Here is a 15158-nt window from a genome sequence, read left to right on the forward strand (position 1 = left end):
GGTTGTGGTTGTTTGGACCGGCAGGAACGCCGTCCACTGCACGTAGAGCGAGCCGCCCGCCCCGCCTCGCCTGGGGATGTCTTGCGCCTGGCAGCAGCTCAGCCAGACCGTCAACTTCCAGGCCAACAGCGCAGCGTTCGCGACCGCGGGGCTGGGGGCAGCGCACAGCGCGCACAGCAGGGTCCACGACCCGTCGCCGTACCACGGCCCAGCCTCCCAGGTAGCGAACCCCAAGCGGCATAGACAAACATTCGCACTCCAGGCACACAGAGGTACCGAATCCCAAGGGATTCGACCACCGTTTGTGGATCAGACTCTCAAGTTTAAGAACCCCAAACCCTGCCCTGCCGCCTGCTGCCGCCTGCCGGAGAGGCCAGACCCGCCCGCACCGCACTGCTGCTCGGCGGGCTGGCCTACCCGCTGGATTGCAGGCGCTAGGGGCGCCGCTGGTCGGTCAACGCCAACACCCAGTCGTTTGATTCCAACGCGGCCGATTATTGAAACTTTACTCATCGCAGGGACAGCCCGTCGACCTCGTGCAGAGCGAGCACGGCGAGCACGGCGATGGCCCCATCGACTTCGAATTCCCCATCGAGGTGGAGAGGATGGTGTTCGAGCTGTGCAGCTCTTCGAAGGACGTGCTCAAGGACGTCCTGCAGCCCGTGCCGAACATCGACAGCACTCCGTTGGGCGCGTTCCCCTTCGAGGGCCCGGGGATCGCTCTGGACCTGGGGTTGGACCTGACCGGCCTGAACTTGGCCGACGTGTCCCTGAGCGAGACCGCCCCCGCGGTCGCCAAGCAGCGCGGCCCCTTCAGCTTGCAGCACGTGCCGCTGGCCGCGCCGCCGCCGGTCGACGCCGCCCCCGCCTCCCTTCCGTACTTCGCGGCCTTCCCCAACCGCTGCGCTCCAGTGGACGGCGGGCAGTTCGACGCCAACTACGCCAGGAACGGGGCGTTTCCGAGCAGCGGCGTGCAGGCCGAGCTGGCGGACGGCGGCCACGGCGGGCTCAGCTTCCGCGAGCTGGTCGTCAAGGGGTGCCTGGAGCTGGAGTGCATCCTGCGCGGCCACAAGCAGTACTCCTACATCGGCGACCTGCTGTCTTTCTGCCACGCCATCCGCGAGGCGTCGTCCGCCGCGTCGCTCGAGTTTGACTCGCCGAGCGAGGAGACGCGCACCCTCATCATTGCCTTCTTCCGCCTCGTGAGCTGCTGGCTGGGCCTGTTCCCTTGCCAGCAGGAGCTGGGCCATGGCCACTCGGCGGGCCATGCGTTCCGCGAGTGGCAGCAGGCCTCTCGGAGGGTCATCGTCGCCATCCTCAGGAGGGTGCCCGTGCTGCGCGAGCGACTGCAGGGGCTACAGGGGCTGCAGGGCGTGCATGGCGACCACGCCGCTCCGCCCTGGCGGCCGCCGAGCATGTCCGCGACCGGCCGGCCCTGGTCCAAGACGCACTCCGCGGCCGCGGCCAGGCCCACGTCCAGGGCCGCCAGGCAGGGCGTCAAGGGAAGCTGGGCCGCCGCCGCGTCGGAGCCCCGCGCCCGGAAGGGGTCCCCGCGAGGCATGTGGCCCGCGGACGACGCGCTGCTGGACATGGAGGAGGGCAAGGCGGCGTTCCGGGCGCGAGACCACTGGAAGACCGTCTTCAGCCAGAAGCACTCCGGCATGGAAGGCTTCGGTCCGGGCCGAGGGTCGGGCGCGGCGGACCCCTCTCTCTCCCCCTCCCCCGCCTCGAGCATGGACGTCACCTTTCCGGTGCAGCACTTCTCGGAAACCAGCCCCCGGAACTTGTCTCGGCCCCTGAGCGGCCTGAGCAGCCGCCCTCCGAGCGGCAGCAGCGGCACGGCCAAGACTGCGGCCCGCAAGTGGGGCAGCGGCCCGGCGCTGCGGTGCGTCCTGGACCTGGACGAGTTCCAGGACGGCGCCTACATGAAGCCGGGCTGCTACGACGTCCCCATGCGCCGCGTCGTCGCGCCGCCCGCCGACGGGCCCGTCCTGGACTTGGGCAGCCCGTCCGTCGACCCGGCGCCGCCCCTGCTGGTGTCCGAGAGCACCTGGCAGGCCGCCAAGGCCTCGGCGGAGACGCTGTGCAGGGCGCTGCACGCGATGCACTGCCCCGACGAGCCCAGCGCGCCTCAAGGCGTGCCTCAAGGCGTGCCTCAAGGCCCGGCCGCGGTACCACCCTCAGCGGCGTCTGTGCTAGCCTCGGCCCCATCCATGGCCTCGGCCCCATCCATGGCCCCGGTCCCATCCATGGCCTCGGCCCCATCCATGGCCCCGGCCCCATCCATGGCCCCGGCCCCATCCATGGCCTCGGCCCCATCCATGGCCCCGGCCCCATCCATGGCCCCGGCCCCATCCATGGCCTCGGCCCCATCCATGGCCCCGGCCCCATCCATGGCCCCGGTCCCGCTCCCATCCTTGGCCACAGCCTTAGCCCCAGCCACAGGCCTGGCCTTGGTTCAAGCTACGACCCCGGTCTCAGCAGCCTCAGCAGCCTCAGCAGCGACCCCAGTCATGGTCCCGACCAACCCCGAGCAGTCGGCGGCACCGCGGGGCTCGCAGGGCGTCCCAGACTGTGGCGTCGCCGTCGTCGCCGTCGTCGACGACATGGAGGCAGCTGGTGGCGCCGTTGCGGCGGACACGGCGCTGCAGTCGGGGCTGCAGGTCGCGGCCGAGGCCACGGCGACGCCGGGCAGGAGCAAGGCCAGCAAGGGCTCCACCGGCTCCGCGTCGGACAGGGAGTCCAAGGGCAAGCGGGCGCGGCAGGCCGAGCGGCAGGCCGAGCGGCAGGCCGAGCGGCAGGCGGTCCAGAGGGCGAACCAGGGTGGCGTCTTCCGCCGCAGTCGCTCCTGGACGAGAGCCGCGCCGTCGCAGCCTCTCCCGCAGACAGCGTCGGCCTTGGCGCCAGGCTTGGCGCCAGGCTTGGCTGCAGCGCCCCGCTCGCAACTGAGTCCGGCCTCGGCGCGCAAGGCCAGGGGCATCCTGGAAGCGCTGTGGGACCTCCAGGAGGCCGAGGACGTCAAGTTCGCACCCTCTGACAGCGTCAAGGTGAGTGGCGGCGGTGCACGCTGCGCTTGGCTGCGCTTGGCTCTTGGCTCGGCTCTTGGCGAGGTAACGGAGCGCCTCATTGGCCTTCACCCCCAGGGAAGCTCGGGCTGCATCAGCCTGGACTCCATGTCGCGGAAGCTGAAGCGGCGCGCGTACGAGAGCCTGGACCAGTTCGAACAGGACTTCCGGCGGGCGCTCTTCAGCCACACCAAGTGCAGCGGGGTGAGTGGCTTGGCCTTAGGCTTGGCGCGGCTTGGCGTGCCCGATGGGCCACGGCAGGGCACTGCCTTCGCCTCCTTGGCGCCAGCACGCTCATCGCTCTGTCGCCCTCGCACCCTTGCGGAACGCGCGTTGAGTGCGACAGAGACAGAAACGCCCGTTGAACCAGCACGCTGCTGACGCGCTGACGTGACTTACTCTCTGGCAGGAGTCGGCCGCAGTGTGCGCGGAGAGGACCAAGTCGCTGGAGGAGGCGTTCAACCACTTGCTGCACAGTGAGGCGGGCCTGGCCGTGGTCCCGACGCCCGCCACTGCCTCCTCCACCTCGACCACCTCCTCCATCACCACCTCGACCACCACCTCGACCACCACCTCGAAGGAGGCAGGCGGCACCGCCTTGTGACAGGCTCTACCACGCCCCCGTTTCGTGACGCGCTGTGCATAGAGATAGTTAAAAGTGCTGTTCTAGTGTGCGCTCCACTCGGTTTTCGACGAGCGTGGTTTTCCCTCCATTCAAGTTAGCTTGTTAGTTTTTGAATTAGTGAATCTCGGAAGGAACCATCCCTGTAAAAGATTTTCTATTATGTTGTTAATGATTGTTCTGTTGATGATTCGAAATGACTGTCTTTTAGCATGTCAAGTGTCGCTATGCCCGTTTGTGTTCAGTATAGTTGCTCGATCTGGTGCAGAGTGATGAAAGTGTTAATAGTTGTGACAAGTGATTAATTATATTGTGCTACGGTGCGTCTAGAAGTAATGTGGTAGTGCAGGCAGGAGTTGTGAAAAAAGAAAGAACCACTGCACAATGTACGAATTTTCAGTTTAGTTTATTTAATCTACACGCGATCACAGGTGTACGCTGAACAAGTAGTATGTTCGCCATATTTCATAAAGGAGGCAACGAAACGAGAAATAAAGTATTACAAAAAAAAACAACCTTGTACACTAATGTAACGCCTCTTTCCTCAGTAATTTCCAAACCCATTCGTCCCTCGCACGTCTCGTTCGGCCTTGTTAAACTCAAGGCGGCACTTTCGTTCCAAATGCGTTCATTATGCCAGAAAACTTAATCTCTATTCAATCTCCGGAAAAAAAATTCGCAACACATTCACTGTAAATTACTTAAAAATAATATAAACCTAAATTAAAAGGTTGCAACAGAACAAGCCGTGCATTGCAACATAAAAGTCGTACAGAAAGGAAACCGGGTTCTACCACTGCTGTGATCACCTAATTCGTTTTACAGGACTAGCTTCTTTTACTTTACTTTATCTACCCGACTTTTTCTTCCATATATCGGAGTGACGATTAGCTGGTTCAAGTGTGGCAGTGTGGAGTCGCAGTTCGTGGCCAGAAAGGGGTTGCAAAGACAGACGGAATGACTGAGTTTCAACATGTCGTGCCGTCGCCGGCACAACTGTTGAGGGAATTTTTTCGGGGCGATTTTCGTCCCCCTGAAGGGCGACCCACGGGCTTCCATATTTCCTCTAACATTGTTTTTAACTAATTTAATGATATATACATCACGTCACATCCGACGTTTTGGATACGCAGTCTCTAAAACGAAACCAAGAAATTACGATTACTGGTGTAAATAATCAGAAAGAAGAAGATATTATTTGGAGTTGCAATTTTATTAATTTATTGGTGGTAGCCGCATTTCAGAACACGATTTAGGAACTAATTGTTTTATGCGGACCGCATCGAGAAATCTACCAAGGTGGAAAATAACAAAGGACAAAGATAGATTTGAGCAATACGATTTCAAAAGGTGAGCTCAGTCCGATTTGCCCCTTTGAACCCGGCACCGGGTTCGGGTTCCACCCTCCCTTGTCCGCGCGCCACCACCCCGCGGCCAACCGTCGGCCGCGCGCCGCGCCGCGCAGTCGGACAGGGCGGCGCCGCGCGGACCTCTCCAGCACACTGTCAAAACAAAACAAACAAAAAACAACAGAAATTGAATGGGCGAAGGCTTTGGCCCACGGCGTGCGCATGGCGTGCGCCTTCGTCTCTGTCCCGTCTCGTGCGCCACACTCAGTGGCCGCGTCGTCCCGGCGGGCCGAGGCCTCCGAGGCCGTCGTGGCTGGGGCTGGGCGCCGAGGCCGATGTCGCCCCTCGGGGCCCCCCGCCCCGCCCCGCCCCGCCAGCATCGTCGGCCCGCCGGCACCACGCCACGCGATCACATCCGAGATCACTAAGGTCTAGTCTAGAGGCTCCGCGGCTCCGCTGTCGTTGCCCACGGGGCCGCTGGCCGCCCCCGCGGCAAGGGCTGTCCTTCGAGGTGGCTCTTGTTCTTGTTCTTGTTCTTCGGGAGAGGCCGTCCTTGTCCTTGCCGCAGCGGCCCCTGGGACGGGCTTGGGTGGTCGGCCCACTCCCGCTCTGATGGTGTCCATCGAGATCACTATCGTCTTAGTCCCTGGCACAAGCTTGCCGATGCACGCGATGCCGGCGGGCCCGCCGAACGTCGTGCGCGCGTCCGCGGCCACGGCCGTCCACGGCGGGGAGGCCCGGCCCGGACCGCCCGGACGACGCCCGGCGGCACCCGGCACACTGCAAGGCGGAGGCTCGCGTCAGCCGCCCCGGCCAGGTGCGGGGCGTGGCGGTGGAAGCCACGGCGGTGGTGGGTGGCCTGCCCCAAGGCCTGCCCCAAGGCCTGGCCGGCGGCCGTCACAGGGCCTCGACCTCCTCGGCGTGGCGCTCTAGCGCCTCAGGGTGTCGCTCCTCGGCGGACGGGGCACTCAGTAGCGGACGTAGCCGGCCGCCACGAAGAGCGAGCCCAGCAGGGCGGCCGCGCTGGCGGCGACGCTGGCCGCGCCGTTGCAGTTGTTGGTGAGGCAGGAGCACACCTCCTGGCGACCGCCGAAGCCCGAGCGCTGGTAGCACTTGCCCTTGTAGGAGGACTCGTCCCAGCCGCAGCTGCGGATCACGCGGCTGTCCGGCGGCACTGCAACAACAACCAACGACCAGTGAGCACGCCGTCGAGGGGCCGTCGAGGGGCCGTCGAGGGGCCGTCGTGCAGGCGGAACGAGAACGGCGCGAGTATCGACCGGACGGGGCGCGTGAGGTGCGAGGCGCGTCCCTCCAGGCCGCCCGGCCCGGCCGCCCGGCCTCCACTTCCAGTGGGGTGCAGCGACTAGAGGGCTAAAGGGCTAGAGGCGACCGCGAAGGTCACACCATGGCCGCGGTGGCCGCGGTGGTGCCGCCATGGGGGCCTCCTAGGCCGCGACGTAAGCCGAGGGACGCTGTGCAGTGCGCCGCCAGGGCCGCCGGCCGCTCGCACCCCGGTCGATACCTCCTCAACTCAAATATTTAATGCGACGGCTCTCGAAAAGCTAGTCCTGTTTTTCGGCAGTGTACCCGGCCGCATTGCCTGCCTGGCCGCGCCGAGGGCCGAGGGCCGTCCGCGCACGCGACACGCGAGGCGCCCCGTGCGAGTCGTGAGCTTGCAGCACACCGATTCCGAGATTCGTTTTCGTCGCTCTGTCTCTCTCGCACGTATGGGGCGCCCCGCATAGGTGCGAGAGAAACGAGGCGACGATAACGATTCTCGGAAACAGTCCGCAGGGCAGCGGCGCGAAGCGTGATAAAACTAACAAGCCGTGCGAGTCGAGCGGGGCGAGGGCGGGGGCGAGCGCCGGGAGGGTAGGCCGCGGCACGGCACACGCGCACGCAGCCCGGACGGGTGCCTACGCTGCAGGCGATTGCGATTGCGATTAATGGCTGGACCACAAATGATCGCTTCGGCCCGCTCCGCTGCCGCCCGGCCCGCCTCACTCGCGCGCCAAGCCTGGCCAAGCCCTACTTGGCACTGTACTTACATCCGTTGACCTCGAAGTCGATGGACTGGGTGATCTTCCGGCACATGGTGTACTTGGAGCCCTCGATGTGCTCGCTGCAGTCCTTCTTGAGGGAGTCCGGCGGCAGGTCCAGCGCGCACCGGCTGTCGTTCTTGGAGTTGCACTCGTAGCACGTCAGCCCGTACCCTGCGCAGGAGGAAGAGAGTTGCGAATTGGTTCGCGGTTCGAACAAGAAGGGACATGAAATGCAAAACTTTGCGGCATACCAGGACAGGACATGAGCCTCATCCCGTTTGAGCCTCGACGGCTAGGCCCTCGTTTAGGCCCGACCTGGGGCTACCAACCCAGCTGAGTCCAGAATGTGAAGCAAACCTCAGGCTGCGGGTGGAAACCCCTAACTGGAACTTGGGTCTCAACCGAGCCCCAAACCGGTTTAAACCTTAGAACTCAGGTGAAATCGCAAGTCTGGGTTCGTTTGGGGCTCTGGTTGGGCCCCAGTCCATCGGGCCTCAAATGGCACGGGGCTCATGCTCTGTTGGCCGATTTTCCTGTACGCCGCTGCGACTGCGATGGAGGACGACCAGGACCAGGGGGGTTTGATAGCGGCACCACGCCGGTGACCCGTATTTAGCCGGCGAGGCGATGCGGACGTCCCCGCAGCCTCCGCCTCCGGCTCCTCCGGGTCGATAGGAGGGGAGGGGGCACCCCCTTACCCCTGACGCCTAGCCCCCCCCCCCCCAGGCCCCCTCCCCCCTCCCCCTTCCCCCGCCCCTCGGACGCAGCATACCACGTGGCGCGCCATAACGCCCCCCTCAATCCCGCGGTATGGTAACCAAGGGATCCAACGATCCAACGCGCCGCCCTGCAGGGCCCTGGCCAGGCCGAGGCCCAGGCCGCCCTCCACGCCCTCCACGCCCTCCACGCCCTCCACCCCGACACACTACCCCTTCACTTTGCCCAACTTGGCCCTATTGTTTTCAAAGTCATCGATTCCCGCAACGCCCGAGCACGCATCTCTGAGAATGGGAAACCTTGAACCAAGCAGCGCATTTCATGTCCGACGTGGAGAAGTGGGTTTAGTGGCCATTCTACCGTTCGGTTTTTCCTTTTTCTTTCCGCCGCGGGACGAAACCAAATAAAACCGGTCCACTCCAGCGGGAATAACGTTCCCATTCGCCCTCTCCGCGGCGGCGGAGGGTGGCGGCCGCTGCGACCTTGCCCCCCCCCCTCCACCAGTTTCGGTCCTTTTTATTGGGCAGCGCGTTGTCGCTTCCCGGCGACTACGGCGACCGTGAAGCACTGCGAAGAAAGGGAAGACCAGCCGAGCGGTTCCGGAGAGTCGTTTCGTCGCTCTGTCTCTCTCGCACTGGCGAGACATGCCTCATGGGTGCGAGAGAGACAGCCACGACCGACAGGGTCCTCGCGGCTCGGCCGCAGAGTGTGTCCGCACGCCAGGGGGGCAGGCCTGGGGCAGGCTGTCCTTCTAGAGGACACTCTTGATGACAGGGCAGAGGCACTGCACCGCCACACTGGCAGGACGACCGCAAGCGAAGCAAAGCGAGGCGACTTGCGTGTCGCCGCCGCACAGCGACACACGGCTCACTCCGTACAGTGTCCTCGTCGTTCTGTCTCTCTCGCACTCACGGGGCGTCCCGAAGGAGCGCGAGAGAGGCAGGGCGACGAGGACGCCGCGGAGAAGCGGTTTCAGATTCGGTGTCGCGGGGAATGGCAGCGAATCAATGGGGCAAAGAGGCGCGTGGTCCAGCCAGCCGCCTGATTCGGAAGGCCTGTTTCGTCGCTGTCTCTCTCGCACCCCTACGGGACGCCCCTGGAGAGCGACAGAGACAGGGCGACGGGACGGTCCCTCGAGATGCGGCCGGCCGACCGCCACGCACGCCTCGCTTTCGCACGTGGTCGTCAACTCGAAAGTGGCCGCTCCGCGCCGCGCCGCCGCCTGGCTGATTAGTAAATAGAGGAACAGCCCCGCAGCGCAGCGCAGCGCTAACCATGGAGACAGCCGAGACGGCCGAGGCAGACAGACGGCCGAGACTCTGGTATGTCTCCACGCGCTAACGACCCGCCGAGAGTCCTTCGTCTCTCTGTCTCTCTCGCACCTTTACGGGGCGCCCCATGAGTGCGAGAGAGACAGAGCGGCGAGGACGACTCTCGGAATCAGTCTGCAGGAGGCCGGCGGGGCGCGAAGGCCGCTTTCGGACCTTTCCGACCATCCCTTTGGAGGGCGGTGCGGCGCGAACCCGGTCCTGGCGGTTTCAACTTGGCGGCGGGGTGCGGCCGGGGGCGGGGCGGGGGCGCTCACTGGGGATCGGGGAGTCTGGGGATGACAGCGGGAGAAGCATGGCGACGATGGCCTTGGCCAGATCTCGGCCACCAGAGCGCGGTTATTCCGAACAGTGCTTTCGCGGCTCCGTCCCTCTCGCACGCTCACGGGGTGCGCCACGAGTGCGAGAGAGACGGAGGCACTGTCCGGAATCAGCCGGGCATCCCGCCGGTGCCCCGCGGACCGCGCGCGGTGGTCGAGGGGGTCGCGCCGGGTGGAGGAAGCTGCGCGACTGCGGCGGCAGAGTTCGGACTTTTTGCCAAGTCGGCCGGCAAGCCACGGCAAGGCACGGAGCTGGAGCGACTGCTGCAGCTCGCAGAGCTGGCATGGGAAGGTGAGAGGGGAAGGGGAAGGGGGTCGTCTACTCTGCGCGTCGAGCGAGCGACGCGAGCGACCTGTCACAGGCACCGACGCCGTGCTGTCTCATTTTCAGCCGGCGACTGCCTGCCCTGCCTGCAGGTCCCTGTCGCTTCAGTCAGCCGATCCACCGAAAGCAGCCGAAAGTCCGAGAACGCCGCCCCACACTGCGAGTCAGTGCGCGTGCAGAGCATCTAGCCGCATGGCTGCATAGCCACGATCGGGTTCGTTGGTTCGAACCTCCGCGCGGCGGAGGCCCTTTGCGGCCCTTTCGTCGCCTAGTGTGAGAGGGCACTTCGCCCTCTCGCCCTTCGTCTTATCAGTGCACACACCGCACCGCACGCGGCCGCCAAACTTGGCGCCATGGAGACAGAGTTGCGTATCGGCGAGGACGACTGCGCGGGCCGCGTATTAACGAAGGTTGGTTTTCTCCGGTTTGCTCCGAGTCAAAGTCGGCGCGGGGATGCGGATAAAGGATGCACTCCGCTCCGCGCAAGCTAGCCGTATGGGCGATAAAAAAGGAGGCATTGCGGGGACTCGAACCCACGCGGCGTGGCAGTGTCGGGCAGTGTAGCGCAGGGCGCGCAGGGCGGGCCCCAGAGAGGCGGGCCCCAGAGAGGCGGGCCCCAGAGAGGCGCGCCCGTTCGGCTCGGTTCCGCCTCACCGAGTGTCGCCTCGTCTCTCTCGCTCTCCATCGCTTCCCCCGCTTTCGTCACCTCCGTGTCCTGTCCGCGTCCCGGGGCCGGTGCAGGGCTCAGCCTGCAGGTGCACTGCCGCCTCCATTGTGCAAGGCCGTATTCCTCCATGACGCCTGCCAGGCCTGCCGGGCCTGCCAGCAGCAGGCTGAAACCGAGCCGTGCCTTCGGTGCCCTGTTCGCGGCGCCCCGTGAGTGCGAGAGAGACAGAGCGACGACACACCGTAGGAACTTGCTCTGCGGCCGAGCTAGTGTGACGCGGACTCGCGGGGTTCGCGCCAGGCCGTCCGTCGGCCAGGCCGCACAGCGTGCCACGGAGTGGATTTAGGCGCCACTGCAGCGCGCCAATATGCAGCATGACGCGGGTGCACCTTTTGGCCTTCGGCCGGCGATTCCCGGGAGACGCCGTCCGCCCGCTCTGTCTCTCTCGCACCCCTACGGACGCCATGGGTGGGAGAGAGACAGAGCGACGGGTGCAGTCGCGAGTGCGCCACCGCCGATAAGTCGCCGAGCATTACGAACGCCGATAAAAGAAACGACATCGTTTCCTTCCGCCGCCAGGAGTTCGCGAGATGGCCGCGCCGACATCGCCGACGTCCTGCTCCTGTCGCCGCGCCAACGACACGCGAATCAAAATGTAAACAGTGCCCCCTTCCCCTCCATTCATTCGGCGGTCAGCGAGTACCGAGCGCACCCAGTCGAGTCCGTCGCGCTGTCCCTCTCGCACCCACACGGAACGCCGCGCGAGTGCGAGAGAGACTCTCGGAATCAGTCTGCAGCGAAAATAGAGCCCGAACACGAAAGTGGTGATCCGCGACGATAAGCGCACCGGGGGCGTGCTGGCGTGCTCTTCGTTCTCTTTGGGCGGCGAGACGAATGTGCCGCACTCGTGTTTCTATTTATAAGTCTCGTGACGCGATTTCTGTTTTTCTCTACCCGCTCTGTCGCTGTTTTGGCGCTTTGGCATCGGCGGTGCGGTGCGGCTGTCTGCCGCTGGCGGTCGGGCCGAGGTGGGCCGAGGTGGGCTACCTTGTGGGCTACCCACGCTGCGCCAGCACGCGTGCGCTCAGGCGGAACCAACGCACCACTTTTTTCCGGTGCACGGATTATCGTGCAGTTAGGTTAGGTTAGGTATCGTGCAGACACCCGTCCAGAAGGGGGCGCGCAAAGCGGCCTTGAATCGATGGATTTCATGCAAATCCGTGAGGGCAGCCGCGCTGCCAACAACTGAGGCAACGCACTTTCCTATTTCAGCGCACGCGGCCAGCCCTTTACGCCCCGTTTAAAAGTCGCGGGCCGCGGGGCTTGCAGGGCTTGCAGGTCTTGCAGGGCTTGCAGGGCTTGCAGGGCTTGCAGGGCTTGCAGGGCTTGCAGGGCTTGCAGGGCTTGCAGGGCTTGCAGGGCTTGCAGGGCTTGCAGGGCTTGCAGGGCTTGCAGGGCTTGCAGGGCTTGCAGGGCTTGCAGGGCTTGCAGGGCTTGCAGGGCTTGCAGGGCTTGCAGGGCTTGCAGGGCTTGCAGGGCTTGCAGGGCTTGCAGGGCTTGCAGGGCTTGCAGGGCTTGCAGGGCTTGCAGGGCTTGCAGGGCTTGCAGGGCTTGCAGGGCTTGCAGGGCTTGCAGGGCTTGCAGGGCTTGCAGGGCTTGCAGGGCTTGCAGGGCTTGCAGGGCTTGCAGGGCTTGCAGGGCTTGCAGGGCTTGCAGGGCTTGCAGGGCTTGCAGGCTTGCAGGCTTGCAGGGCTTGCAGGGCTTGCAGGGCTTGCAGGGCTTGCAGGGCTTGCAGGGCTTGCGGGGCTTGCAGGGCTTGCAGGGCTTGCAGGGCTTGCAGGGCTTGCAGGGCTTGCAGGGCTTGCAGGGCTTGCAGGGCTTGCAGGGCTTGCAGGGCTTGCAGGGCTTGCAGGGCTTGCAGGGCTTGCAGGGCTTGCAGGGCTTGCAGGGCTTGCAGGGCTTGCAGGGCTTGCAGGGCTTGCAGGGCTTGCAGGGCTTGCAGGGCTTGCAGGGCTTGCAGGGCTTGCAGGGCTTGCAGGGCTTGCAGGGCTTGCAGGGCTTGCAGGGCTTGCAGGGCTTGCAGGGCTTGCAGGGCTTGCAGGGCTTGCAGGGCTTGCAGGGCTTGCAGGGCTTGCAGGGCTTGCAGGGCTTGCAGGGCTTGCAGGGCTTGCAGGGCTTGCAGGGCTTGCAGGGCTTGCAGGGCTTGCAGGGCTTGCAGGGCTTGCAGGTGGCTTGCAGGGCTTGCAGGGCTTGCAGGGCTTGCAGGGCTTGCAGGGCTTGCGGCTCAGGGCTTGCAGGGCTTGCAGGGCTTGCAGGGCTTGCAGGGCTTGCAGGGCTTGCAGGGCTTGCAGGGCTTGCAGGGCTTGCAGGGCTTGCAGGGCTTGCAGGGCTTGCAGGGCTTGCAGGGCTTGCAGGGCTTGCAGGGCTTGCAGGGCTTGCAGGGCTTGCAGGGCTTGCAGGGCTTGCAGGGCTTGCAGGGCTTGCAGGGCTTGCAGGGCTTGCAGGGCTTGCAGGGCTTGCAGGGCTTGCAGGGCTTGCAGGGCTTGCAGGGCTTGCAGGGCTTGCAGGGCTTGCAGGGCTTGCAGGGCTTGCAGGGCTTGCAGGGCTTGCAGGGCTTGCAGGGCTTGCAGGGCTTGCAGGGCTTGCAGGGCTTGCAGGGCTTGCAGGGCTTGCAGGGCTTGCAGGGCTTGCAGGGCTTGCAGGGCTTGCAGGGCTTGCAGGGCTTGCAGGGCTTGCAGGGCTTGCAGGGCTTGCAGGGCTTGCAGGGCTTGCAGGGCTTGCAGGGCTTGCAGGGCTTGCAGGGCCTGAAGGGCGGGCGGCTGGAGACCCGCGGCGCCGAAGGGTCAAAGGTTCCCGAGGGCTGGCGGGGCTGGCAGGGCTGGCGGGGTGGCGGGGCTGGCGGCCGAGGGTGGCCAGGGGGCGGCAGGGCGGCGGTGCGGTACCCAGCCCGCCGCGCTGCCCGCCTCCCCCACCCCGCCGCGCCGCGGGCCGCTTCGACCCGAGGAGGTACCTCGCCGCCAAGCCGCCAAGCCGTCTGGCGGGCACGCAGCACGGGGCACGCAGCACGGGGCACGCAGCACGCACCGCAGGGCGGCCCGCCGACGGCCCGCCGACGGCCTGACGGGGTGCTTACCGGGCTGCGAGAAGAGGGCGAGCACCAGCGCCACGGCGCCGAGGGGCAGCAGGAAGTTGGCCATGTCTGGCGGACCGGCGGACTGACTTGACGTTCGCGCACCCGATTCACACGGAGACTAGAAGCGCGCCTACAGCCAGCGCGGCCAGACCCTGGCGTAGCGGCGTAGCCTGGTGGGGCCGGCCTGGTCCTCGCCGAGGGGCTCTAGCAGGGGGGTCGCGGGGATGGGGGCGGGGCGCGCTTCTGCGCATGGCCGTGGGGCTCCGTGCGGCGCGCCGAGCCTCCAACGACGAGCGAACCTGCAGTCGCCGCAGGGCCAGCGGTCCGCCAGCGTGCCGAAGGGAGGCCGACCCTTTGGCCGGGCCCGTGGCATTCCCCCAGCGGGCAGCCAAGCGGTGCCGAAGGGAGGCCGACCCTTTGGCCGGGTCCGTGGCATTCCCCCAGCGGGCAGCCAAGCGGTGCCGAAGGGAGGCCGACCCTTTGGCCGGGCCCGTGGCATTCCCCCAGCGGGCAGCCAAGCGGTGCCGAAGGGAGGCCGACCCTTTGGCCGGGTCCGTGGCATTCCCCCAGCGGGCAGCCAAGCGGTGCCGAAGGGAGGCCGACCCTTTGGCCGGGCCCGTGGCATTCCCCCAGCGGGCAGCCAAGCGGTGCCGAAGGGAGGCCGACCCTTTGGCCGGGCCCGTGGCATTCCCCCAGCGGGCAGCCAAGCGGTGCCGAAGGGAGGCCGACCCTTTGGCCGGGCCCGTGGCATTCCCCCAGCGGGCAGCCAAGCGGTGCCGAAGGGAGGCCGACCCTTTGGCCGGGCCCGTGGCATTCCCCCAGCGGGCAGCCAAGCGGTGCCGAAGGGAGGCCGACCCTTTGGCCGGGCCCGTGGCATTCCCCCAGCGGGCAGCCAAGCGGTGCCGAAGGGAGGCCGACCCTTTGGCCGGGCCCGTGGCATTCCCCCAGCGGGCAGCCAAGCGGTGCCGAAGGGAGGCCGACCCTTTGGCCGGGCCCGTGGCATTCCCCCAGCGGGCAGCGAAGCGGTGCCGAAGGGAGGCCGACCCTTTGGCCGGGCCCGTGGCATTCCCCCAGCCGGCAGCCACGGGCCCGTCCACCCCCTGCGCTCTCTTCCAAGAGGCTGTCCGCAACCCCTGTCCGAAGGGCGCGTGACCCCGTCCCTGGGGCAGGTGGTGTGGACCACCTCCTCCCAGAGTGTCACGTAACCTGCACGCCCCTTCGGCATCGGAGGAACTGCGCGAATGTCGCCGATCATTGGCGGATGGAGGACGGAAGGACCGAGTAAACACAGCTGGGGCACTGGGCGTTCCAACTTGACACAGTGTACCAAGATGCCCAGGCGGTGCACAGGCGGCCGTGCGCTCGCCCTATTTCCTGCTCGAGTGAGACAGAGAGAGACACAGAGAGACGCAGGGGACGGGGGACACCTCGTTCCTTGGCAAGGTGGCGAGGGGCCTGGACCTGTGCCAAAGGGCAAAAGTCGGGAATGTGGTGCAGTGTGCCGCCTGGCGCCGCCTGGCGCCGCCGCCTCTGCGTTACACTCTGAGTTACACGCCCCTGGCACAGGCCTGGCACTCGCAGATGGCGCGG

At 65.9% G+C, this 15158-nt stretch overlaps 1 protein-coding gene across 1 annotated transcript; it reads right to left on the reverse strand.

The window, feature by feature from the left end:
- Window positions 1-4074: 4074 nt before the first annotated feature.
- LOC117654211 lies at window positions 4075-13726 on the reverse strand. The gene is made up of 3 exons (XM_034400467.1): window positions 13569-13726; window positions 7085-7249; window positions 4075-6210 (listed from the first exon to the last, which is right to left on the reverse strand). Exons 1-3 carry the CDS (start codon window positions 13630-13632, stop codon window positions 6005-6007), a joined length of 435 nt encoding a protein of 144 aa, XP_034256358.1. The 5' UTR covers window positions 13633-13726; the 3' UTR covers window positions 4075-6004.
- Window positions 13727-15158: the final 1432 nt, after the last annotated feature.

The sequence above is a fragment of the Thrips palmi genome, unplaced genomic scaffold, assembly GCF_012932325.1.
Source record: "Thrips palmi isolate BJ-2018 unplaced genomic scaffold, TpBJ-2018v1 HiC_scaffold_10, whole genome shotgun sequence".
NCBI classification, from domain to species: domain Eukaryota; kingdom Metazoa; phylum Arthropoda; class Insecta; order Thysanoptera; family Thripidae; genus Thrips; species Thrips palmi.

What these genes read in the sequence shown, in the direction of transcription:
- LOC117654211 (XM_034400467.1), bottom strand. Translation starts at nt 13,632, where the DNA reads ATGGCCAACTTCCTGCTGCCCCTCGGCGCCGTGGCGCTGGTGCTCGCC. An exon ending in CGCCCTCTTCTCGCAGCCCG is followed by an intron (nt 7,250 to 13,568) that starts GTAAGCACCCCG and finishes CCTCCTGCGCAG; the next exon opens with GGTACGGGCTGACGTGCTAC. An exon ending in CGACTTCGAGGTCAACGGAT is followed by an intron (nt 6,211 to 7,084) that starts GTAAGTACAGTG and finishes TTGTTGTTGCAG; the next exon opens with TGCCGCCGGACAGCCGCGTG.